Source organism: Drosophila grimshawi, unplaced genomic scaffold (genome assembly GCF_018153295.1).
Source record: "Drosophila grimshawi isolate 15287-2541.00 unplaced genomic scaffold, ASM1815329v1 contig_44, whole genome shotgun sequence".
In the NCBI taxonomy this organism is placed as follows: domain Eukaryota; kingdom Metazoa; phylum Arthropoda; class Insecta; order Diptera; family Drosophilidae; genus Drosophila; species Drosophila grimshawi.
The window spans coordinates 3,676,878-3,702,990 of record NW_025063240.1 but is presented as its reverse complement, the minus strand read 5'-3'; the positions used below and the strand labels follow the sequence as shown (position 1 = coordinate 3,702,990).

Below are 26,113 nucleotides of genomic sequence, written 5' to 3'. Positions count from 1 at the left end.
TTTAAGGCTCCTTCGTACGGGCCATTCCGTTGAAGTGTGGTATATGCTTTGTCCAGGGGGGGCCAAATCTAGACGATCTATTGCCCACTATTTTTTGCAAATAGCGTTTAATTTATATATGCTTTCACTTTGTCATATATTGTCAATAATCAGTTATCATTGCCACCTGTTTGTAGGAGAGCCATCAATGTTTTGATTCTATGTTTGGAATTGGAAAATATGTGAATTCATTCAGCTGTGCACTTTTATTATCAACAATTTTGGATTTGATTATTTTGAAAAATATTATCAAATTATAAGATTATTTGAATAATCGAATCGAATCGAATCGTTAAGTGCTCTAAGTAGTATATTACACATGTATGTTATATATTTGAGATTATCCGTTGTAACACAAACTCGTAATTTATAAATTATGTAAAATGCTTTTATATATATAGAAAACAACACCCTTAAAATTAGACATATCTTATCTTAATTTTAAAAAAATCGGTCCTCATATTAAGAAATGCAAACCTTATAAAAACTAAGGCAGAAATTTTCCTTCTGAATAATCAGGTGAGGAACTCTTGGCACCAATCTATCTAAAATCCAGGACGATTTTTTCGGAGTGATTTAGTTTATTAATAGTTTAAGTTTTTCTTCTCTTCTTTTTAAATACAATTTTATTTAAATGATCATAAGAAACAACCCAGGTTCAGCACTTGTTTCTCTAAGATACCCGGTTCCTAATCCTAGAATTTGTGTCTTCCTTCTTCTCAAAGCAATTACAAAGTTATTGTTAAGCTTTTTGGTGTGTCCTTTAGGTATGTGCCAGTCGGGCTACACCATTCCCATGAACTAAGTGCATCTCAGAATGATATTGCTACCCATCCTGCTGCTATATGCCACATGGACGACGCTGGTGCAAGCAGACAGCTGTCCACCCTCGGAGGCAATTCTGCCTTGTCGCTGTTCACTGCGTGGCAAGGAGATACAAATATGGTGAGTCCATTGTAAAATAAAACCTCAGACTCAACTCAGCCTTTACTTTGCAACAGGTGCTCGCACAGCAATTTGCCACAGATTATGGATGGCCTGAAATCCGTGGAGCGGAATATTAAGACCAAAATCGATGAGTTGGTGCTGGAGAACAATCAGCTGCCGGCACTGCCTGGACGCTTCTTTGGCAATCTGCAGATTGTGCGCCTGATGTTGAGATACAATAGCATCGAACGTGTGTCCAACGGGTGGCTAAATGAGCTCGAGAATAGTCTAGTGGAGATCTTCATAGTGGAGCCACAGCTGCGGAGCATCCCATCGGAGAGCTTGAACGGCATGATCAACATGCTGGCCATCACCATCCAGAGCGATGAGTTAAAGCATCTGCCCGACTTCTCCGGTCTGCTCAGTCTGACCTATATGAGTGTGCAGAGCGGATCCCTGACTGAGTTGCAACCACATAGCTTCCGGCATCTGCCCAAGTTGCAACACATACACATCACTGGGGGCACGGGTCTGACACGGCTGGAGGCGGGCCTATTCGATGGCTTGATATCGCTGAAGAATCTGGATCTTAGTCGCAATGGTCTCAACTGGATTCACTTGCGTGCCTTGGCAAGGTTGCCCAATTTGGTTAGTTTGAAGCTGTCGCATAATCAGATCAGCGATGTGGGCATGATTGGACGCATTGTCAAGGATTTGGAGCATTTGAAGAAGCTGCGCTTGGATCACAACATCATCAATGTTATTGAGGATGGATCCTTTGTCGATTTACCCAATCTTTCCGAGCTGCATCTGAATGATAATCGCATCACAGAGTTGCAATATGGCGCCTTTCTCGGCACCCCACAATTGAAGACGATTTATCTGCACAACAATCTTATCCGACGCATCCATCCGGAATCAATGCTGCAGTCCTCCGGCAGCGGGGTCGAGGCCGTGCACATCTACAACAATGAGATTGCCCATGTGGAGGCACTGCGTGCTCTGTTGGATGCTCTGCCCACACTGCGCTTCCTCGATATGAGTAGCAATCAATTGAGTGAACTGCCCTATGGAGCTCTGCGTGGCCATGGCACCCTGGAGCAACTGCATCTCAATAACAATCAGTTGCGGCGAATTGAACGTGATGCCTTGATGGCAATGCCCGCTCTGCGGGAACTGCGCATGCGCAACAATAGTCTTAGCTCCGATTTGTCATTGCCCTTTTGGAATCTACCCGGTCTGAAGGGCCTGGATTTGGCGCAGAATCAATTCGTTCGTGTGGATGCACAGCTGCTGGCGGGTTTGCCGTCACTGCGTCGTCTGGATCTCAGCGAGAATGGGCTTAAGGATCTGGCTGCCAACAGTTTTCGGCACAACGGTCTGCTGGAAACGCTCAACATATCCTCCAATGAGCTGAGCCGCATTCAACCGGGCACTTTTATGCATTTGGAACGTCTCTTCGAGGTGGATGCCAGTTTCAATCAGCTGACGGTTGTTATTCCAGGCCTGCCCCAAATTGTGGAACGTATTTCGTTGCGTGGCAATCGGATTACCGCTTTGCCCGCCGCTGGCAGCAAATCGCTGCAGCTGCCTAATCTGCGCATGCTGGATCTCAGCCAGAACCGCATCGAGCAGCTGGCGCGTCATGGATTCCAGGCGGCGCCGGAGCTGCGTGTCCTGAGTCTGGCGCAGAATCAGCTCCGCCTACTGGAGGACACGTCATTCTTGGGCATCCAGCGTCTGGAGCTGCTCCACCTGCAGGACAATCAGCTGGGCCAGGCGGATGAGCGTGCACTACTACCGCTTGCGGAGCTGCGCAATCTCAATTTGCAGTCCAACAAACTGGAGTCCGTCACGGACAATTTTTTCTCGAATAACAGCCGGCTGGAGCAGCTGGATTTGTCCCGCAATCTCATACGCACCATTTCACCCACCGCCTTCGATAACCAGCGGTCGCTGGAGTACCTGGATCTGTCCGGCAATGCACTACTGGACATCTCCGTGGGTCTGGGCAATCTGCACAGTCTGCGGGATGTGGATCTGAGCTACAATCAGATCACACGTGTGCACTCCGATGTGGTCAATAACTGGCGCAATGTGGTCGAGATACGTATGTCCAATAATCTGATTGTGGAACTGCAGCAGGGCACATTCAGAAACTTACCCAAGTTGCAGTATCTGGATCTCAGCAGTAATGAGATTGCCAGCGTGCAACCAGGAGCCCTCAAGGGTCTGGATGAGCTGCAGGAGTTTGTGCTGGCCGACAATAAGCTGGTCGAGCTGAAGGATCATGTTTTCGAGGAGCTGCCCTCGCTACTGGCCTCACATTTTCAATACAATAAACTGCGCTTCATCTCACCGGAGAGTTTTCATCATGCCAGTTCGCTGGTCTTCCTTAATCTGTCCAACAACCATTTTCGTAATATGGAGAACATTGGATTGCGCAGCATGCGCAACCTGGAGGTATTGGATCTATCCACCAATGGTGTAAAACTGGTCTCAACCATGCCACTCAAGGCACTTAATTGGCTGGTCGAGCTGAAGATGGACAACAATCAGATATGCAGAATACAGGTGGGTCTAAAAATCAATGAAAGATTGTGTTTATTTAACTTTCTCCTTGCCTACGAATTTGTCAGGGCTCCCCCTTTGAAACCATGCCCAGATTGCGAGTTCTATCCATGCGCAATAACCAACTGAGAACCATCAAGGAGCGAACGTTTAGGAATCTGAGAGGCAACATTGCTATACTTGATGTGGATGGTGAGAATAAATTCAATTAAATATTATAAGAGGTATAATAAAGTTAAGTACATTTATTCCCATTAGGTAATCCCATTGATTGCAATTGTGAGATGCAGTGGCTCTCTGTCTGGCTGCAGGAGACGAATTTCCCCTATCCCGGACCGAAATGCAAGGATGGTCGACTTCTGCGTGCTGCTCGCATGGAGCGCAGTCTGTGTGCCGGCCTGGAGCTGTTCAAGGGTGGCGAGAACAATGATCGCAACGATGGCGATCATTTGCCACTGCTTAACGAGCATGGCGATGTCTTCCAGCGTGATCTGCCCGACGAGTTCAATGATGAGTGCGAGGCAAATGGCGAACGACCGATGGTGGGCGACAGTGAATACTTCTACGATCAGTATGTGGACTCCACGGATGTGCCGGATGCCAGCAATGCAGTGGGCAGCAGCTCACAGCGACCCCGTCCGACGTCGGTGGCAAGTGGCAACATTGATCTGAACAATACGCTGCTGCACACCAAATACTTTAATAGACGACCACAGCCTGGTGACGGCGTTGGATCACCGTTCACCTTCTTTGGCTATCCCATACCCAGTCTGAGTTTGGGTCGCTTCTTTGGCTTTGGCGACCGTGGACGCAAACAGCGCACAGATCAGGACGATGCAATGCCAGCCACACATCGCATGGCGCACATCAACTTGCCACCGACTGGACGAGGAAAGACGAGGATGTATCAGCCGAACAGCGCCGAATTCGAGAAGTATTTGCGGGAGCAGCAGCAACAACAGCAACAACAGAATGCTCGGAATCGTTATGGTGCGGCCGAGGTGGTCACCAACTCAGCGGAAGAGGCGCAGAGCAATGAGAGTGGCGCGGCGACAACTGTTGGCGTTTTTCGCACCACATTTCGTGAGCCGACGAGCATCGAACGCGGTGGCTTTCGTCCAATTGTGCCCGCCCATGTGGGCGGTTTTATGCCAGTGCCTGATCCACAAAAGCGTCGAGGCCTGGTGGAGCCCGTAAATGTCACCAGCAAGCCACACTTGGAGCATCACTTTGTGCCCATAGCGGTGCGGCAGGAGAAGTCGGAGACACAGGCTCATCCCAGCCCCACCACCAGCAGTTCAGAGAGCAGCGAGACGGTCACCTACTACGTGACCGAAACGACGACCGACTTCACCACACCGATGCCAGTGGTGCTAAGCACAAGGCCAATCTCAACTACACGCACCACAGCCAGAACTACAACCCGAAGCTTAACAAGTAGTTCGACCACAACCACAACAGAAGTACCCCAAAGCAGCGCCTCCAGCGAGCAACAAGATGTGAACTCCCAGTACGACGATGATGAGGATTTGGAGGCGCAATCGGTAACGCTGCTCCGGCCACCGAAACTGTATCAAACAACAACAGCAGAAACCATATTATTAATACCGCCAGCGGAAGAGCACGTGGCACAAATCAAAAGTCATTCGTGGGTAACGACAACGACAACGGAAGCACCAACTGATTACAAGGCAACGCCCAGCAGCAGTGCTCAGGTGACCGCTGCGCCTGCGCGGGGAGCGGGTGCGGCGGCGGGAGGTGTACGCAGTCCCGGCGGCCGTTCGACCATCACCAAGGTGTATACACAACACCAACAACAGTTGGCACAGCCCACGGCCGAGGAGTATCAACGCACCACGCCCAGCATAGACAATGAGAGCTTGGCCAGCGAGCAGCAGCTTATTGCCAGGCAGGCACAGAAGCGCACCGATACCCAGCCGGAGCCGGTGCTGGCGGAGCGCAAGGATGGCATGGATTGGTACTACGAGAGCTTTAAAAAGAAGCGCGATTTCACAGAACGCGGCTCAGCGTCCAACAAGGAGATGGCCTATGGCAATGTAGTGCCGCCAGAGTTGAGTGGGAGTTTCAGTTGGAGTCGTGTGAACCGAAGGAAAATCATATTTATGCTGTTGTTGTTGCTGTGGATTCGTTAATAGATAGCTGTGTTTGGGAGTGTTGTTTATAAGTTTATTTTTATATACCATTGAAATAGATATTAAAATATTGAAATATTATGTCTGAATCAATTGCCGCTGGAGTGGCCTGAAAAGAAAAGGAATTTAATACAAATTAGTTTCATATTTTTCACAACAAGCATTCTTTTTGTTTTGGAAATTAGTCAGATGGTGATGCATGTTAAATAGATTTCAACATAATTGCTCTGAGTAGGGTATGAAATTGTCATCATTGAAAGGTTTTTACTTTGGATAATATCCACTAAAAGACTTACTTCCTGGGATTGATTATGAAGCAGTTCCAAATCTGCTTTTCCAATTCAAAGTGCACACGACGTCTAAAAGTAGAATTAGCAAAAGTTAGTGTTATGTTTTTTCATCAAAGAATAAGATTATTAAGTAACTAATCAGATGGTGATGCATGTTAAAAAGATTTCAACATAATTGATCTGAGTAGTGTATGAAGTTTTCATCATTTAAAATTATTTTCTAGTTGACAATGGATATAAAACTTACTTCAGATCATGGTCTAATTCTCCCATTTGAATTTACGCTGATTCAAAGTCCACGAAACGCCTGGAAGAGAATTAATGCACATTAGTTTCATGTTTTTTAAATGAAGAACTAGTTTTCTATATGAGTAATCAGATGGTGATGCATGTTAAATAGATTTCAACATAATTTGTCTGAGGAAGATATGAATTTATCATCATTGAAAGGTATTTTCTAGAGTTGTTGATGTATATAAGACTTACTTCAGATCATGGATTAATTCCGTATTCCAATTATCAAAGTGGATAAAGCATCTGCAAGAAAATTAAAGCAAATTAGTTTCTTGTTTTTTTTAATTCAAAACTAGTTTTGTATGTGGTTGATCAGATGTTGATGCATGTTAAATAGAAATAAATAGAATAGTCCACATAATTGCTCCGAGTTTAGTATAAGAGAAACTAAATGTGACAATGTGTGTATTTTGAACTTATAGTACAGTATGTCAATAAAGTGTTCGGACACAGGAAAAATTCGTATTTTCTAACTTCTTTTGCAAACAAATATTTTAATATCGACATTTTGCAAAAATTACCTTTCATGGCCAGATTTCAACAGAATATGTTCACCAAGGTCACAGACAACGTGCAAGTCAAAAAAATAGCATATTTTTAACGAGACCGACCGAAAAGCGAATTGACAAAATCGTAAACAGCCAAAGAATGTATAACTTGGGTTTATTAAATTGTACAATTCTCTCAGTAAATGAATCTTGTTAATTTTTTTGTTAAATGGTTTGAAGAAGTCCACTTAATGGTAGAAAAATAAGAACAAGATAATAAAAGTCAATACGATACTTTTTTTTAGCAAAATTATGAGAAAATATACATTTTTTTCCTGTGTCCAAACACTTTCTTGTCATACTGTACTTTACAATTTAGGTTATGTGAAGCCCTCAACCACATTTCCGATTGAGAGCTTCCCACTAATCAAAAAGAAGAGTAATTAATTGCTTATGAGGATCAATCTATTAAATCTTGTTGTTAGATGGCGATGCATGTTTGAATATATTTCAACATAATTGCTGAAAATTTTGCTGATTTCGTTATGAAAATATCATCATTCGATTTGCTTATGTGCAGGTCTTGCAAAGGAATAATAACTTACCTCGTATTGAAATGTGTAGCTTTAACTCATTTTAAATTAAAAAATTAAGAACTTCCAAGCCACGTGGTTTAGGTGGCTGTAGCTGTTCAATCGAGAAAGCCAAATATGCTTCCAGGATTATTGTACATACTACGAACCGCAGCTTGCTTCTTCATACACATTATTATATGATTAATTGACCAATTAATTGGTATAATTCAATAAATGAAATAATTAAAAACCTCTCCAAACACGCTGTCGATGTTAATGAAGACGCCAAAAGAACAGAACGACGTTGCCAGACAGCTAATTGTATGCTCTTGCGAATGCTTACCAGATCGTTAATTTTAGCGTGCAGCGACAACACTGTTGTGTTTGGTAGCCCTGCGTTTGCTTGCCATATGAATTGGCGCAATTTTGGCAAAGAAAACGAAACAAAATAAAAATAGTCTAGCAACCAGCGAGGTAAACGGTCGAGTCAAGCACATTCCAATGAAAACCTAATAAAATTCCTTCAAGTACAATTGGGGCGCACACTAAATGTCAGGGGCGATGACAGCTAATTTTCCTGTTTGGTATTTTACAGCTACTAAGGCGAAAACAATATGACGACAACGACACCGACAATGCAGACGCGCATGGCTCTGGCTGAGATACCCGATCGTTTGGAGGCTCTTCGAGTTGCGAATACACCCACAAATGCCAATCGTCGTACACCCGATGAGCCCACACCGGCCGCTACAGCGAACACACCCAATGGAGGTGGTGCTGGAGGAGGCGGTGCTGCTGGTGGCCTGGGACTGCGTGTTGACTTTAGCTTTTCGCCGCTGCCCTCACCAGATGAACTGATTATACGACAACGTGGCCGGCGTCGTTTCACAACGACCTTTTCCCCGGACAAAGTCAATGGCGGCGGTAACGGCAGCAGCAGCAATCCAATACGCAGTCCTTTTCAGCGTACTCCAACAAAGAATCTGCAATTGACCAGTGGTATGATACTGCGCAGTTCGCCACGCAAACGGCTGACAATGGGTAGCACACCACCCGATCCGACGCCAATGGATACATATTCACCCATCAAATTGAGCAGCACCAAGCAAGAGCTGTGGCCGGGCACGCCAATAGTGAAGAAACTTAAAATGGATGATCGCCCGGTGGCGCAAACGAATAACGAGGTGCCTCTGACAGCGCTTCTGCAAGGTCTCTCACAGCAACAACTCATCGATTTGATTATGTGCAATACTAAACAGGAGACGCCGACAGCAACACAAAGCGCCGAGGAGAATATACGCGCTCAGCTGCCCACGCCAGACATAAGGTGAGTCACCTCATAGCAAAGCATTTGTATATTATTCATTCAAAAATATTTGCAGTTCGCTGGAGCAGGAGCTGCATCATGCCAAACGGCTAATATTCAAATCTCTGCCCACGTCGCGTCTGTGCAAGAAAACAGATGCCGCTGCTTACTCAAAAGCATCCATACATTTAAACGAATTTAAGCGTGTGCTGCAGACGCAAGCGAAGTGTCTACACGACTCCACACACTGGGATGGATTGGTGGACTATGTGAGCATGGCCTGGCAGTGTGTGGCAAGCACCCCCAACTGGGAGAGCAATTCCCATAATGCGGTGCGGCGACAATGCTTCAAGCTGCTGGCCTGCTCCTGTTATGCGGCCATCAAGCATGGCGGCATGCGGCTGGGACAGACACGGCTGGAGACACTGGAGCGCAATTTGCGTGAGTGGTCCAAGGATTACGAGGATGTTCTGTCCTGCGTGAATGCATTGCAGCGCACGCTCAACAACCGCATCAGCTTATAAAGCAGCCAAGAGAGGTTGTAGACTTCACCTAGACTTAAGGCCGACTTGCTGAACTAGAGGTTCAGTGGACCGTTTAGATCTAAGTGCGCGACTCCAAATAATATTTAAGCAACGGTCTTTGCCATTTTCGTCTAGGCATCCTAAGAAACTTGTATCCATTATGCATTGTTTTTAATTTTGTTCAAACATTGTGTGGTTTCGTTCCTGTTCGTATTATGTACACACCAAATTCACATTAAGATTTTGTTATTAATTCAAAAACACAGCATGCCGCATTCGGAGTTATTGATTAAGTGATTTAATTATAAATGCAATATGTGACTATATATTATGTACACATAATGCATATGGGATAACTAAAAACCCAACACACAGATTTAGATATACAAATTTATATTTATTAACGCTTAAATATATTAATATATAATGCTTACCAAGTAAGTTTGATCTGTGTTGGACATTTTGAACTAAGTACACTTATTAATGGCTAAATAGGCGCCGCGCTGCACCGCTCGATGACTACACGACTATGACTATGTTTTACTAGATTGTATGCCAATCCACGGACCCGCCCAATTCTCAACTTTAACAAATGCAACGCCTCCTGCTCCGCCAGTGCAGTAAACTCAATAATGCCAGCGACGTGCTCAATATGGTTGTTGGTATTGTAAATGAAGCGCCTGATATATGTCGCCCTGCAATTAACAGAAGACATTATATTATTATATTATTATTATTATAAATGTGACACGTAGAAAAAACTTTTTTTATCATGGCATTATTTTACTTCAAGCTTGAGCAACAAAAGTTGAATACATAAAACTTAATATAATAATTAACACTACATACAGATTGAATTTCACTAATAACAGAAGAACAGGTTAATGGCCTACATTTTAGAAATATTCTGTTCTGAAGGGATGAGTTACGAAAACAGGTTTAATTTAGTTACAGATGGCTAAAAGCTGTGCCATGTTAAAGGGCAGCATGTGATTTTCAAAGCTAAATACCAAAAAAGTTTATTTATTTTGCAGCTTTAGCCATAATTATTTATGAGCCTGCACTTAATTTAGCCAAAGTTATTTGTTTATTTGCCTCGGAATAGCAAGTTCTGTTCAGGCAAACTAATTGTAAACTTTGGGAAAGAACAATAAGCATATATTGCTCTTCAGCATATGCATAAATATAAATAAGTAGCTAGTTTTTAATCACCACGGAGTGATGCTAATGTTTTATGATTTAAAGCTATTCGAATCACGTCTATTGTGGGCTGAAAAATGGTGAGTTATTTCAATTAGCGTTATAAACTAAATCTAATTATCATGATTTGATTTCTGCTGCGTTTGGAAGCGATGATCTGCTGCCTTTCTTAGGTTTGTTTATCGAATCAGAAGCGATCGTGTCTATTTACATTATGAAATTAGCATCGCTTTGTTAATCCCTAGATGGGTGTGTGTGAGTGTTGAATGTTGCGGAACCCCAGCATTTAGCATTGATTTCTGTATGCACAAGTATTAGTATATTACGGACATATATATCCAGTGCTCTTCAAATAAAATATCTTGTTGAAAGTGATTCATACAGATTCTAATCACACTTACACTCGCGGACCAAAGCGGATGCGCAACAGCATTCCTTGACTTCCTCAAAGAAGAAACAGGAACCCACCGATGGTTTGTACACCTTCTCGCCCACATAACATATATGCGGCACATAGGGCAGACCCTCTGTAACAGATATAAAAAGATTTTTAGTTCAGGTCGCAACATATATAGTATGTATGGTAGACTATAAGGTAATAAAATAAATTATCTGTTTAGTATATAAAGATTTCTTTAACATATGGCTCTCTATAAATCAATCAATGAGTAGTACATTAAGAAATAAATTTAAGTATTTGTTGGATGCCTTCTGCACTCAGTGCGAGAATTCCATACAAAGTTTACCATGTTTTGTATATGGAAATTTTTTCTTGAACAAATTGTTCCTTGAGATGTGTTAAGAAGTTTAATAATAGTAGAATTATACCCAATTTTCATTTTGGCAAAAACTTTTTAAAATAACTTAAATTTGAATGAATTACATTAATTTCTCCACAAATATCTAAATGATTTTGCAGTTACAAAATATTAACAGAAATTGTGTGCCACCAATAATCTTCTGACTTAAAAATTAGTCAATACATTTTGTATGTCTCTAGTTTTAATATTTCAACTAAATCTTGGGATTTCAGACTGACATTTGGACATAGATTTGATTTTATATGATCAGCTGTCGCTGTCAATCATAAAAATATTTGATGCCAACTGTGCCAAAAAAGGCATTTTCTCTGGGCAACACAACATCGTGTTTTGAATTTATTTAATATATATATATATACGCATTTTGAAATAAAAAATAAAGTAAGAGCACTTAAAATTATTTTAGATAGTTTTAGTTTTATATAGTTTTATGGTGCTTTTTGTTTAAGTAGAAGCGGAAAGCAATAAAATAGAATATGTTTATTAGGAGCAGCGCCAAAATCAACAAATAATTTTCCAAACAATACAAAACCGACTGAATGACTAAATATTGTTCTTCTGGGGCCATGTCGAACTCAACAATTTGTTTACACATTTGTTTAGAAAAACAAAACTTGTGGATTTTTATAAAGTTTCATTTTAAAAATGGGAATAATGGCCGAACTCATTGTTTCGCTGCTGCGTGTCACAAATATTTATCCAATTATGTAATTATATTAAATTTGATGCAAATCGACATGAGCGCCAGTACACACAATAATATTGGATCAATTTAGTGATCACAATTGTATTATTAATCTTTACAGACAGCTGACACGAAGCGAGAACATGACAAAAATCAAACAAGCATATATATTTGAAAATAAACTGGAATTGATTATGATTGATGGCACATTTTAAATCTTCAAATTTTATTTTAATCTATATTGAAGTAATTGAGTCTATTTTTATGCGATGACCTCCAGGTGATTGCAAAGCTAGCTTTGACTAAAACATATAAAAAATATTTAACCTATTCTTATGTTAATGGATTAATTTTCTTAGACGCTAAATCCTTGTTTTAATTTAATAAAAATGCTTCTCTATTTTTTTTGCAAATAACCCAATTTTTTTAAATAAATTTAATAAGTTAAAAAAAAATCAATTGAAGTGTTGGCGTGGTATCTATTCAAGTACATTAGCTTCCTCAATTTAATTAGACAGTTTGTGATTCATCAAGCGGTGTCAACACTCATCGCAGGCAATCAAATAATATATGATAAACAAATAATAAACAAATTTTTAGCTTTGGGTGTTAAAAAACGCGCAAAACTCTCAAATTTGATTACCCAAAATTTAGAATGTAATAATCAATTGCTTTACAGTCAGTCCACAATAATGGTAAAAAGTCGTTACAAAATACACTAGAAATCTAAAACCACCCACAGAGAGTTTTCATTCATCGAGCTACAATTGACGAGACAGGTGTTTCAGCATTGCCATTTCAAGCACGTATTTAATTGAATGCTTTGGCTGTTATTGTTATTGTCAAAGCTAAAGGCGTTGCATATTAAATGAAAACAAAGTCAGTGGCAAAATATTTCAGTTCCATAAATAAACATATTATAGAAATTTAGCTAAGATCGTCTTAGTTTGAAACAGTTGATTTTGTTGTTGGGTAAATGCAAGTGAGATTTACTGATTTTGTTTCTCGACAAGCGCAAAAATACTTGCGATGCCTGATAAGGAGACACTTAAGATGGAATCGATTCTTATTTCGGGTTAGAGTTCAGTCAATACTGCACTTGAAGTAGCACGACGAATATAATCAATATTTACTTATACTATCAGCCTTGCACAACTTAATGATACCTCTTCAAAAATGATCATTTATAAGTATTCTATATAAGTATTATTATAAATGAGTCCAATACCTGGAATTTAAAAAGTTATTAAGCAAATATTATATTGAATGATAAGCCAATACAAGCACATGCTTTGTTCGAGTAAATGTAGGGCTTTCTCAATGATAGCCTTCAGTATGTGGACTGCAAAACTCTTGGGCCATAAACACAAACCCAATTATAACCTCTATATGAGTCTATAAAAAAACACACTACTACAGAAAATTAAATTTAATGAGCATATTTACTAGAACACAATGCAACTGCGAGTGCATTTGGAAAAAATGCGATTCGGAATGTTGTGCACGCCTTGAAGAAAACCATTCAAGTGTAGAAAATACGAACGGAGTGCCGAACCCACAAAACGACGACCAGACCAGACGCCAATGCACATCAACACAAACATTTAAAATTAAAAAAATATATAAAAAACTAAAGAAAATTATAAACTGACGCTTGGACACTTGGAATGTAAGTTTACATACAGTGAGGCCACGCTAAAATAGGCAAAGGACGCTGAGTACAAAAGACAATTTTAAGCCTTCTATGATAAAAAAAATTGTTAGATATTTCTAAAAAACTTTGCTGGCAACATTTTCAATGAAACTAGAAAGGTCAAATCAATTTTCAAAAGAATTTGTTTTAGTCAAGCAAGTTATGTAGTATCCCTCATAAAATGCTTAAACATTTTCCGTGTACATGGATAAGATGGATAATTTATAATTTATGAACATTCTTCTTAGAATCGTTACAAAAATAGAAGCAAGTTATATATATTGTATTTGCCGAAATATGGGCTATTTTATGTAGCCTTTATAATGAGCAACTACTGTAGCAACATGCAAATCAATGCAATGAAGCGTGGCTGCGGTTAATACATTTGGACCACAACTTTTACGACTAACTACTTCCGCGATGGCCACGTGCTAATGAAAGGGAGACAGAGAGCGAGAGAGAGAGAGAGAGAGAAGGGCCCACCCAATTATGGGACAGTTTATCAGTTCGCTTAGCTTGCATCATCTTTGAGCTGCACTCATTGCGTGCCTGTCGCTCATTAAAGAATTAAGTTGTTGCTGCTGTAATGAACTAATGAAGCTAAACTTAAGCAGCTCTTAAGTGGGTTAGTGGCACTCGCCACCGTTTTCATTTCCAAGATTTTCCAGCTCTTTTGTTTACTTGTGAGAATCTGCAAAGCTCACAGTTTTGTTTGTTGTTGTTAAGCGCCATGTGTGCATGCCATAAACTGGCAGCTCATATATACTATCATAATATAATATGGTATTTCACTGTGCAACTCACCTTCTCTGTGCTGCAGCTCGCACCAGCAATGATCATTTAGGAACTGTAAACCCAAGCAATATTTCATCACAGTCGCCGTGCACTGCATTGAGTTGCAAGAGTTTTGTGCGCCACCAAGCGCTATAAATGTGAAAGAGAGGAGAGTTAGATTTTGCCAATTCCAAGATAAACCTCTGACTTAGATTAGCTCTATAAAAGAGCATTGAGCCTTACTTTCGTTGTACTTGCGCAGCGCTTGAATGGCATCTTGTCGTGTCACCTGATGATCAAATGTAAACTCCTCATAGCTGTCGCTGATTGTTGGCTGCTCCCTGGACCTCAAATCCTCCTTATCACAGAGTATGCAGGAGCTTTGTGGTGCGGCCAGTGTGGAGCTCAGGCAGAGCAACAGCAGGACGCATAGATGCAGGAATGTTATACTTTCAGCAAGAATATTGGATCGTATATTGTGCGTAGTTTTTCGATTCGTTTCGTGTAATCTTTGGCAGGAACAATAGTTTTCACTCGTGTTGCAAGAACTTGTGCTGCGCACAAAACAATTTTCTGTTGTGTTCCTCATTGTGTTTTGAAATTTTTAGTATGCAATATTTTAGTCACATTAAGTGGTTTTTTATTTGTATTTCTGTATCGAGTTATACTTGTTGTTTGTTTTTGTAATTCGATACGATGCATAAGTCGTGCCAAGTGATTGAGAGCATAGAGGCTGGAAGATGGGAGAGAAACCGTTTTAGTATATTCGAAACGCGGTCATGTAGAATATGTGGTGCATAATGCGTATAAAGTATGCATTCTATACTAGTTCTTTTTATTATCCGTCGTTTTCCGACTGAGCGATTGCCATTATTTCTATTCACTTTACACCTGATTGCATTCTAAATATTTGTATGTATCATTTAATCATATGTCGGCTTGAGTCAAAATTTTTTGCTTGGCATTACTTAACGCTTATTACGTTAAGCATTTAAAGAAGAGAGTAGAGTATCGAATTTAAATGAAATCCATACATAGTTTAGCATTTCAGTGACACTTTTAACTATTCTTTACACAATATTTAATATATTAATTTTTCCCAATCTTGTTTTGGATATCCAATTTCCTTATTAGCTTCGCAATGTTTCATTTTCAATTATAATAATAATTTAAAATATTTCAATAGGCATTTCTGGACCAGTGCACTTATTTCATTTTTAATAAGCTCACATTTAAATTTATTTTAATTTTGCCCGCTGATAATTGATCTGCTTAATTGTGTAGATATTTATAATTATTATTTTTTATTATATTTCCACATTTCACATCAATCCATGTTACAAATTTGTATCTCTCATCCTTTTAGAAACGGATAAATTATGTTGGAATTTTCATTTCAAATAGAAATATCTTTGGTATTCGGCACATAATTTATTATGCAGCAATTCGGCAACTCACTCAGCGCGTCCTCCATTCATAAATTAAAGTTACAAGAAAATCATTTTCACCAACCAAAAAGAACTAAGAAAATCATTTTTCAGAAAACGACAAAGACAACGACGACGACTACAACAACGGGAAAATAATGCGTGCAGCGCGCCGTTTTTCGCATAGAGAAATTCTACTTGCAGAGTCGCAGACACCCGACAAAGTCGTCCGTTTCGCTGCCAATGCAAATTCACTCTGAACGATGCGCAGCAACGTTCGAAAGCAAACAATCGACTCGCACTCGCACTCGCAGCAGTCGCATCACATTCACACTCGCAATTCAAAGCGTCGCGACGCTGGCGTTAACGCTGGCGTCGACGCAGCTGTTGTGCTGCTTGAGACTGTTAAAATAACGTAACGTTTTGCGTCGCAAATGAACGCAAGCGACGCCAAATTGGCTGACTTCAAAGGGTAGCTCTTTAGTCTTACTCACACAACTGCAGGAACCCACCTTCAACAGCGATATCATTAAATAAATATTGAATTTACTCAAAGATAAGAATTTCGAATTGCACAATTATAACCCTTTATAAAAATGCATTTAACCTGGCAAATGTAGGCTTGCGAATATTTGCAATCTACTATTTACAAAAAGTTTCTTATTTATAAGCCTTATTAACTTTACTAGATTGTAGGCTTTAATCAGCTTTCTTATCTAAAGGTCAAAAGCAGTCTCTTTTCGCAGAACTCATCAGTAATAAATGTAACTCTTATGGTTTGCATTGATTAATCGTGTTCATAAGAATTAACATCCAAGTAAATTTGCTTATTACTCAACTTTGTAAAACCAGAAGTTGAATGCAATCATTTACTGATTAGCACCGCCTATCAACAGTCGCTTAAGGAACTCAACCAAGAAGTGCTCAATGAAGAACTATATCATGCTCCATTAATAGGATGACACTTAATAATCTGTAGTAATTTGTTGAAAATGATGCGGAACACACAGTACAACAACATTCCTGGGCTGCTTGGGCAAAACAGTATTTGACACAGACTGAAATATATTTATAATTTATGCTCACCTAGCAGCACAGCAGCGGAGTCCCTTTAAATAGAGAAGACTAGGTATACAGTGCCTCATAATTTGTGTGTGTGTGTATTTAAAAATAACATCAAATTCACAACAACGATGTGTTGAGGAAGTTCTTGATCTGTTTGAGGCTCCCCCTTTTTTTTTTGTTTATTTGTGATGCTGATGCTGCTGCTGGTGCAACCTGTTATTACTCCCCGCAGCCGCCTCTATGCCGCATCGTAAATCTTGGCAGAGTCTGCAGTTTTTCTTCTTTGTTTTGAAACCGAAATTTTATGGACTTTACTTTCTAGTATTACACATAGACTATTAAATGCTGGTGGTTCTGGCCTACAAACTGTGGGAGGCTGTTGTTTTCTTTTGTGGTTGCGCTCAAAAGTCTATGGCTTACCATTTAAAATGTGTCTACCATCCATATAAATGTAAAAATATCTACAATATGACGACATCGAGATTAAATAACATAATTAGAGTGCATGCAGCTCAATGAAGAGGATATTGTTGCCAGCACTCACAGGAAATTCGTATCAAGGCAATGGGAGAGTCATCAAATGGACCTTGGTGTGCCAAATAATGTTCCACGGGGAGGTACTACCGAAATAGGGATGCAAATAATGTTGGGCGAGGTAATGAAAAAAGCAATCTATTTGCCTTGAATGGTTGTGGGGCACGCAAGCTTCAATTATTTTGCCAATTTGCATAAGTGTACTAATTTTGGCTATGAATGAAATATTTTAAAAGTATTTTCAAACTTGTTTCTAGACTAGATTTTGCTTTGATATTTAATATGATTTTTTATGTATATACATTTTATTATGCATATATATATATATATAGTATATAAAAAAATCGTTTGTAATTTGTAGGCAAAATATAAATCAGTATATTTTCTTAAAACGCGCACGTTTATTAGTTGGTTTCCTAATACTCGTAAAACGCTCGCGATTTTACAGCTAAAGAACAGTTTGACAAGCACAGGGTGGGAACACCCAGACACAACACAACAAACGCGATTTCTCTGAAAACGCGCGCGATTTTAACATTGTAGACAACCGTTTAGGAAGCACTGGTACGTCGCCTGCAGCAGCTGGTGTCCGAAATATATATTTGGAATAGTTGTGGTAACTGTGAAAAGCAGACAATCAGGAAAATTTATGATCATTTTCACGCCGAACAATCAATCAGCAAATCGGACTGAATATACAAAAAAAAAAAAAACGTATATCATAATGAAAACTATATTTAACAATCAGCAGAGTAGCGACTACATTAAAACGCGCTCCATGCGTGAATTTTGTACATTTTTGCCTCTGGGCATATAGATTGTTTCTAGGTTGCACACAGAGATTTTAATCAGACGCCGGTCAAAGCATTCAGCACAAATTTGTCAATATTTAAAAAAGCGAAAAAAAAGCACAGCATAATAGCAAAATAGATGGCGACAAATGATTTTCAGTTTTTTCAGGCGGTTTTTCTCTGCTATTTTGTTACAAAACTAGCGACAGTTCAAGTTCGTTTGGCTTTTTATAATAATAGAGAATGAACAAAAACAAAAAAAAAACATACATAAGTAGTCTTTGTTGTTGTTACCCCGCTTGTTAAATAAAATAAACAATTTTGGATTTTTTAGATATTGCAGTTGTTTTCTTCTTGGAAGCGTAGTAAACGAGACTCAGACGACGACTGAAAGCGTGACGCAAACGGCGACGTTGCGGCGCCGACAGCTTGCGGCTATGGCAACGCACAACTCCACACATCCTTTGTCCTTTGTTCTGTGGCAAACGACTACGGCGCTTTGCACCCTCCAAGCCCAAAAAGCAACCCCTGCAACACGATTTCCTCGCAGCTGGCAATGCCCTAACCAAAACAGAGAGAGAGAGAGAGAGAGAGAGAGAGAGAGTGAGAGAAAGCCAGACATTCTAATGGGAGCATGAGTAATATAATATCCCAATCGTAAGCAACAGGCTACCCACATCAAACCCAAACAAACCTGCGCAACGGCGCAAAAAACCTTCGCCAAGGACAACAGAGTCAAAGATATTTAAAGCAAAATATTTGCATAGGTTAAGGCTGAGGAATGGGAAACGTTTGACTGAAATGTAAAGAATATTTCCATGGGATTGGGCAGAAGCGATTTGATTAACGACGGATTTGCTATGGTATTTGGTGTATTTCAAAAAGAGTGTCGGCAAGCGCTAAGGAAATTGATTAATGAAGAATATTAAATTTAGGCGTCTACTACAAGATGAATTGAGATGAACAGAGAATAACACTTAAATATTGGATTAGGGGTAAAATCATCAATCTCGTAGGAATATTTTTCTAGGCCATTTAATTTGTAAGAAATCGATTTCGCAAACAAAAGTGGCTGATTAGTATAAAATATGTGAATTCTAATATTCTTGGCAGATAAAATGTATTTTTATCTTATTTAATGCTATATATAAATTATTTATAATGTCACATAGGAGTTTACTCTTTTTAAGTTAAAGTTCAATTCAGTAGGTATCTATTTCTTGCTGATTTCCCTTTCGGTACGACACCTTCCTAAATTCAAAATGGGCTACACTTGGGATAGGGCAGTTTCCCCTTCTTTTCCTACTGCTTCCCAGACACAAATGTCGCACTCTCATTTTAATAGGTGTTTGGAAATCTCAAGACGCATCTTGGCTCCGCACATAAATTATGCGTTCGTTTCGCTCCATTCAAATCGATTTATGTGTGCGCTAAAAATACTTGCTAAAGAAGATGAGAAAAATACCGAACGCATACAGGGCGTATGGGCAACGCATGAACTCAAGCGGTTAAGCGTTAATGATTAGCCTCAGACTACAGCAGCAACTGCTGGCGACCAGCTAATGATGAACTGACTGGCTACGGATTTGATCAAAGGGTGCGGCGGAGGGCGCTCGATGGGAGCTATTCTGATGGGGGCGCACAAGTGGCCATTGGCATGAAGCCAATTCGATGCTTGACATTTATTATGATTGGCTTATTAGGGCCGCATCCAAAGCCACAACCTGCCCACAGTTGAGTGGCTTCTGGAGGGTGCTGAGGGGCAACTATGTAAGGGCAGCCATTGTCGCATTGATGGCACATGCCAAAAGAGCCATTAAAAATCTGTTTGATTATATATTTAAAAAAAAAATGAAAGAACTATGCCAGCGATATAAGCAATAAATGTTCTTAATCTTTTCCCAGAAACAGAAAATTACAAGTATATAATCCCAAGCGAAAATTACATATCTAATAGCCTTGAGCTGCTACTCTCTATCACAATTTGGTGCCAATGAAAGTCTTAGCATATATATTGACATATGAATATGCTAAACATAATTTATTTACTTAGGTCAAAGTCGGTAAAAATGCAGCAATGCAAAGTGAACTTGTAACAGCAATTAAATGACAATAACAAAAACATTGCCAGCTGTTGAAAACCAGTTTAAAGTATTGTTTTTCAATTGAAAGCCGATTAATATTATGCATAACAACTATTATGATTATCATAAGTAACAACAATTATACTCTATATAGACCACTATGCATTTTAAATGAGCATTTTTGGGGGCTCGCAACAGAATCCAGTTGAAAACGACTTAGCAACGAGCGCGTGGCACTCTTTTTTTTTTTATTTGTAGCTTAACAAACCTGTAGAATTCATGAATATTTAAGCGCCAACCGGCAAAATGTTATAAAAAAAACGAATTCTTCATATCATAAACATTTTGGTTACCATGCACAATGAGCACTAGTGCTATATATAATGTAAGGAAATCGCACTTAATAGAGCAAAAACGTTATGCATATTTATGTGAGACACACATAGTTGGGGACCGGCCAAAAATAACAGAACTTACATTCGAAATAAACGGAATTTGCTTACATTTAATGATAACAGGTAGCAACACCTGTTCCAGTAAACAAATTCTGCAATTTCTATTTAAATATGCGAATATCGAAAACAATAACAACAACAACCTGACTCTTAATATAGCTTGTGAAATACACGTAAACAAAATACTAGTTTGACAAATATTTAAATGAGACATTAGTAGTACAGGATTTTCACCTGATCAACAGTTCTATCGGCTGGGGCCTATATAAGGCGCCATCTCGGCATGGCTCAGCTATAGTCAATCTGTGAAGATCAACGGATCGCAGCTGAGTTTTATTAAAATAACGCGTGTGAGAAGGAGTTTTGCATCAATTGAGTCTGAGTGATAATGGTAATGAATCTGTGATGTTATATAACGCATAATAAATATGTGAATTAAAATGCATAAGAAGTGAAGTGATGAACTAAACCTGCTTTCCAACAGAAAACGTTGCTCCATTCTAAAGATTTTTTAGTGAATTATTAATTGTACTTCTAGAATTCTGTTAAGTGATATTTGTTCATTCAGCTTTTATTCAAAATCGAAAACTACTATTTTATATAATATTAAATTTTACAAATTCTTTTTATTTATTTATTTTTTTAATTCCGCAATAGACAAGCTATACTGACAAAGGAACCAAAGTAAGTTCACATCGTAAAAACGTTTTTAAATCGAAGTAATTTACTAAGGTGATTTCCTGCAGCCTGAAGCCGGAAAATTCTTAAGCTTTGATCATCTAACGTTTTACGTTGGAAACGCCAAACAGGCGGCTAGTTATTATACGACCCGTTTGGGCTTTGAACCACTTGGCTATCAGGGATTGGAGACGGGAGAGAGACGCTACGCGAAACATGCGGTGCGCCAAAATAAGATCGTCTTTGTGTTTGTCTCGGCGTACACGCCCGATGACAAGGAGCATGGCTTGCACTTGATGCAGCACGGCGATGGTGTCAAGGATGTGGCCTTCGAAGTGGAGGATTTAAATTCAATCTTTAACCTGGCGGTTACCCGAGGCGCGGAAGTTATTCGCGACATCTGGGAGGAGAGCGATTCTCATGGTTTCGTGAGATTTGCCACCATCAAGACGGTAAGCAAACTGTTTCAGGCTTCAAGCTATAAGCTCTAAGAAGTTATCTAAAACTAGTGGTTTCAATTAAATTGAAATTGACATTTATCTCAATGTTTTAGTACGGTGACACAACGCACACTTTTGTGGAGCGCAATGGATATGCGGGTGACTTTTTGCCTGGCTTCCAGCGCGGTGTGGAGGATGTGCTCCTCAAGCATCTGCCGGTCACGAAGTTAAACTTCATTGACCACGTGGTGGGCAATCAGCCCGATTTGGAAATGGAGGGCGTGGCCGCTTGGTATGAACGCATTTTGCAATTCCATCGCTTTTGGTCTGTCGATGATTCGCAGATACACACGGAATATTCAGCGCTGCGTTCGATTGTGATGGCCAACTATGAGGAGACGGTTAAGATGCCCATCAACGAGCCGGCCAATGGCAAAAAGAAGTCGCAGATTCAGGAATATGTTGACTACTATGGCGGATCGGGTGTGCAGCATATTGCCCTCAACACGAGTGATATTATTGCGGCTGTGACCAACTTACGGGCACGTGGCACAGAATTCTTGACCATACCCTCATCGTACTACGATATACTGCAGGAGCAGCTGTCGCATAGTCGCACTAAAATTAAGGAGGATATGGAAATATTAAAGAAATTGAATATTCTCGTTGATTTCGATGAAAACGGATATCTGCTGCAGATATTTACGAAGAACTGCCAGGACAGGCCAACGCTCTTCCTGGAGGTCATCCAGCGTTTCAATCACAACGTTAGTTTCAATATTCTAGTCTAATCATCTGTTTATATTTTAATTTAGAAATGTTCACTTTATTTTTAGGGTTTCGGCGCTGGCAACTTCAAGTCGCTCTTTACAGCCATTGAGATCGAGCAGGCCAAGCGCGGAAATTTGTAATTAACTATTGAATTATAATTTTGAGTCGTTTTCAATATATAAAGCATTTGCATAAATTGTAGGTGGTTGAAATAAAATAACCACAAGTCTTTGTTTATTTCTTTTGCTGGTCAACAAAACGACGATCAACGTGCACTTTGTTGCGCGGATCATCGTCCGCAAATGAAACCATGTGCGGATTCCAAAAGCCATCGGGTGTATTGTTCTCCAGCTCTCGCTCATCGTGATGCCTGCAATTACTCAGATACTTTCGTATCTTTTCGTCATCGAAATTGTTGCCCATGAAATTGATAAACTGTCAAAATAAATTGAAAATTGAAATCAATTGGATTGAAAGCAGATAAAATTAAAAAAACACACCTTTTCACACTGCACACAGTCAATATTAAAGCGGTCCCTAGCGCTCATTTGTTTTTCCTGCTTAATCACAATGGGTAGCGGGAAGATTTCTTCTTCCTCCTGCTCGTCATCGTCCATATCAAAATCTTCTGGCAGCTTGGTTGATTCATTGCCAAAATCACTTGGGAGCTCAGTCAGTGGCTCCTGCTTTACGCTGGCAGCTGGCTTCGCAGCTGAAATTGCAATAGGTTTCACATTGGCAGCCTCAAATTGACACTTTCTGATTAGATCCGCTTCGAATTCTTGCAACTTCGCAAGAGACACTTTGTCATCTTGCTTGATTGCCTCCTCCATAAAGGCCATGGTATTTAAATTGTTCGCTTCAGTAATGCTATCATCAATAAACACTATATCCTGTGTGGCAGGAGTGAGCAGCACCACGCTGGAAGTATCTGAGGTGCCGCTCAATGAGGGCAAGACAACATCCGAAGACGGCCGAGGTGCTGACGGATCCGGGCATAGATCGAAGAACGACTCGTCATCGTCCAAATCAAATATATGCTGATTATTACTGCTTGCGCTGCTTTTGATGTTTAAAGAGTTGGTTTTGACGCTTAAGGCGCTGGTGTTGTCGGCTCTGCAAACTTGACAATTGTTATTATTGTTATAATTAAGATTATTTTATTCAGGCAGCCTGCTGCTTACCTCTGTAGAAGCGAACGCGATTGCTTGGCATGCTTCAGCGAGGAATACAAATTGGGACTGGATTCAATGATATCCTTATCGTAGTCTGCCGCATTGTTCATTTGGCTAGCATCGAATTTTAGTCGCGTTTGCTTTAATCTGGGTGAGTTGCTGCGCAGTGTCAGCGACATTTTTGTTTTGCCCACTGGCAATTTGTCCATAGGCGCTTTACTCAGCCAGGCATTGCTGGTGTCTGTTTTGAGTGTTCTTATTGTGGTGCTTGTTGGCAGCTCATTTTCGCAATTTGTGGCGTTCAGCTTGCGACGTGCGCTCCAAGATTTATGTGGACTGATTGCTGGCTCCGTTTCCGTTATGATTTCTTCCTCCTCGTCATCGGATTGCAGCGCAATATTCATGTTTAGCGAGTTCTGACTCTCCGGCACAAATGGTGAGGCATTATTCGCCAGTTGAATGGTGCTCCGGCGCTGTTGCATCTTTTTGGGCGAGAGTCTGCGGCGCTTTGGGCTTGGTTTGGTGCGCTGGTTCAACAAGTTGATTGCCCTGTGCAGTTTCTCATTATGCTGGTTTAACCGACTAATGGTTTTGACATTTTCCTCACATACACTTTGCATCACTATAAAAAGAGGCACCTTTATTAACTGCTGATTTAGAACAACAAAGTTGCTACTCACTCATAAAGTGTTGTTTAATGGTGTCCAGTGCTTTTAATAAGCATTTTGATGATTTGTCAACGCTGCCTTGACACGTGACACAATTCATGATGCCAACAGGAATCAATTGTTTATTAGATTACACGCAGAATGTTAGATATAAAAAAAATTAATCAAACAATTCTATAAGTACGACTAGGGCTGGAAGACAGAATTGAGCTTGGTAGGTTTTTTGCAACATGTGGCAGTACTGATGTTTAGTTTGTTTGAAAGTGTGGTCACACTTTCTGGTATTTGTGACTTGAATACAAACCGTTTTGTGAAAGGTTTGAAAATAAAATTTGGAAAGGATTACAAGCCTTGTAAAGCTGTATGTAAAAAGGGGCTCCTTTATTCAGAGCCCCAAATGGGGCCGGCTAACTTAACAGCCAAGCAATGAAACATACTAGGGCTGGAATCTATAAAACTGACTAATTAAGTTTTCTAGCATTTTTGGAAAGTGTGGCAACGATGGTGTTTGCCAGTGCTTGCTAAATGCAGACTGTAGGTGTTGATAAGCGACTGTAGGTAGTTTATTCTTGCTCGTGTTGGTTTTTATTTTGGAAAATTCGGATTTTATTAATTAAAACAACAGATGGCACACTTGCGTGAAAGCTCTGAAAAGGCTTTGAAGCTTTTGCGCACATTGCCGCGTGTACAAATTGGCAACCTGCGACCAAATCCCAACTCCAAACAGAACGTGAGTAGCCAGCGGCTGGTTAAATAACATTTCACACGATGGCAGAATTCACATCATTGATTCTTGGTCATTTTTTAGGACAAACGCGGACGCGCTCAACATGGTGGCGATAAGCATGGTGCCGGCAACAAGGGCTCGGGTCAGCGACAAAATTTCATGCGTCTCGGTTACGAAACGGGCAACCAGCCCTTCTACCTGCGCTTCCCATACGAGCCCTACTACAAAGGACATCATATGCGTCGCCAATATCCGCCCATTTCCATGCTGCAGCTGCAGGTGCTCATCGACACTGATCGTATTGATGCCAGCCAACCGATTGACATCGCCACGTTGTGCAATTCGGGTCTGTTGTCGCTGAAACCGGCGGAAATGCAATATGGATTCCAGCTGACTGATGATGGCTTGGACAATTTCAAGGCGAAGATCAACATTGAAGTGCAGCACGCCAGTGAAGCAGTCATAGCAGCTGTGGAGCGCAATGGTGGTGTCATACGCACCGCCTACTACGATCCGCGCAGCCTTCACATTCTGGCCAATCCAAAGAAATGGTTCGCAAAGGGTATCCCGATACCACAGCGCATGCTGCCGCCCCAGGATGCCGCGGAATACTACACGGATGCCAAGAATCGCGGTTATTTGGCCAATCCCGAGGAGATAAGCAAGGATCGACTAGTGCTGGCGCAAAAATACGGTTATGTGTTGCCGCGCATTGAGGATGATGCCGATTATGAGATGCTCACAGCTGCCAAGAATGCACGGCAATTGTTCCACGGCCTGGAGCCAGGCTGGCTCATAAACTTAGTGGACAAAACAATAGTCAAGCTGAAGACAACATAAACAAAGTCCTTTCATTTTTGTTTGTTACTATGCTTTGTTAATTAAAGAAATTTATTGTAAAAGGGGGCATTTTTGGACTACGATTACACAGAATACTTGAACATAGGTTAATCCATTA

The 26,113-nt window shown here is 40.3% G+C and overlaps 6 protein-coding genes and 3 non-coding genes across 15 annotated transcripts; 4 read left to right on the top strand and 5 right to left on the bottom strand.

Annotated features, from left to right (window-relative positions):
- The first annotated feature begins 731 nt into the window (after positions 1–731).
- On the top strand, positions 732–5,724 carry LOC6557582 (protein artichoke). The gene is made up of 4 exons (XM_001985320.3): positions 732–984; positions 1,041–3,540; positions 3,606–3,729; positions 3,796–5,724. The coding sequence occupies exons 1-4, from the start codon at positions 857–859 to the stop codon at positions 5,688–5,690; spliced, it is 4,647 nt and encodes a 1,548-aa protein (XP_001985356.1). The 5' UTR covers positions 732–856; the 3' UTR covers positions 5,691–5,724.
- Positions 5,711–16,021, bottom strand: LOC6557367. Of its 5 annotated transcripts, XR_004365256.1 has the most exons (9): positions 15,853–16,020; positions 14,584–15,073; positions 14,371–14,490; positions 10,769–10,894; positions 9,602–9,862; positions 6,467–6,517; positions 6,228–6,287; positions 5,987–6,049; positions 5,711–5,799 (listed from the first exon to the last, which is right to left on the bottom strand). XR_004365256.1 is itself a non-coding variant. In XM_032738257.2 (5 exons), the coding sequence occupies exons 2-5, from the start codon at positions 14,927–14,929 to the stop codon at positions 9,753–9,755; spliced, it is 702 nt and encodes a 233-aa protein (XP_032594148.1). In that variant the 5' UTR covers positions 14,930–15,073; positions 15,853–16,021; the 3' UTR covers positions 9,747–9,752. The 5 variants fall into 5 exon arrangements, 3 of the variants coding, with proteins under 3 accessions (XP_032594148.1, XP_032594145.1, XP_001985358.2); XR_004365257.2 differs by lacking the exons at positions 9,602–9,862; positions 10,769–10,894; positions 14,371–14,490; positions 14,584–15,073; positions 15,853–16,020 and adding an exon at positions 7,368–7,574 and having other exon boundaries at positions 5,735–5,799; XM_032738257.2 differs by lacking the exons at positions 5,711–5,799; positions 5,987–6,049; positions 6,228–6,287; positions 6,467–6,517 and having other exon boundaries at positions 9,747–9,862; positions 15,853–16,021.
- LOC6557550 lies at positions 5,868–5,954 on the bottom strand. The gene has a single exon (XR_047045.2). It is a non-coding gene; the product is annotated as a small nucleolar RNA Me18S-Um1356 (small nucleolar RNA).
- On the bottom strand, positions 6,111–6,196 carry LOC6557481. The gene has a single exon (XR_047046.2). It is a non-coding gene; the product is annotated as a small nucleolar RNA Me18S-Um1356 (small nucleolar RNA).
- LOC6557570 lies at positions 6,345–6,434 on the bottom strand. Its single transcript, XR_047047.2, has one exon. It is a non-coding gene; the product is annotated as a small nucleolar RNA Me18S-Um1356 (small nucleolar RNA).
- LOC6557461 lies at positions 7,741–9,559 on the top strand. Its single transcript, XM_001985321.3, has 3 exons — positions 7,741–7,811; positions 7,933–8,664; positions 8,720–9,559. The coding sequence occupies exons 2-3, from the start codon at positions 7,952–7,954 to the stop codon at positions 9,165–9,167; spliced, it is 1,161 nt and encodes a 386-aa protein (XP_001985357.1). The 5' UTR covers positions 7,741–7,811; positions 7,933–7,951; the 3' UTR covers positions 9,168–9,559.
- Positions 16,022–20,928: 4,907 nt separating the features above from the next.
- LOC6556882 (4-hydroxyphenylpyruvate dioxygenase) lies at positions 20,929–22,725 on the top strand. Its single transcript, XM_032743360.2, has 5 exons — positions 20,929–21,087; positions 21,354–21,380; positions 21,443–21,826; positions 21,928–22,581; positions 22,651–22,725. The coding sequence occupies exons 1-5, from the start codon at positions 21,085–21,087 to the stop codon at positions 22,723–22,725; spliced, it is 1,143 nt and encodes a 380-aa protein (XP_032599251.1). The 5' UTR covers positions 20,929–21,084.
- On the bottom strand, positions 22,619–24,630 carry LOC6557505. Of its 3 annotated transcripts, XM_001985324.3 has the most exons (4): positions 24,441–24,630; positions 23,770–24,382; positions 23,086–23,701; positions 22,619–23,020 (listed from the first exon to the last, which is right to left on the bottom strand). In XM_001985324.3, the coding sequence occupies exons 1-4, from the start codon at positions 24,526–24,528 to the stop codon at positions 22,820–22,822; spliced, it is 1,518 nt and encodes a 505-aa protein (XP_001985360.1). In that variant the 5' UTR covers positions 24,529–24,630; the 3' UTR covers positions 22,619–22,819. The 3 variants fall into 3 exon arrangements, with proteins under 3 accessions (XP_001985360.1, XP_032599249.1, XP_032599250.1); XM_032743358.2 differs by lacking the exon at positions 24,441–24,630 and having other exon boundaries at positions 22,782–23,020; positions 23,086–23,708; positions 23,770–23,877; XM_032743359.2 differs by lacking the exon at positions 22,619–23,020 and having other exon boundaries at positions 23,569–23,708; positions 24,441–24,560.
- A 332-nt stretch (positions 24,631–24,962) lies between these two features.
- On the top strand, positions 24,963–26,084 carry LOC6557412 (39S ribosomal protein L15, mitochondrial). Its single transcript, XM_001985325.2, has 2 exons — positions 24,963–25,158; positions 25,237–26,084. Exons 1-2 carry the CDS (start codon positions 25,054–25,056, stop codon positions 25,993–25,995), a joined length of 864 nt encoding a protein of 287 aa, XP_001985361.1. The 5' UTR covers positions 24,963–25,053; the 3' UTR covers positions 25,996–26,084.
- Positions 26,085–26,113: the final 29 nt, after the last annotated feature.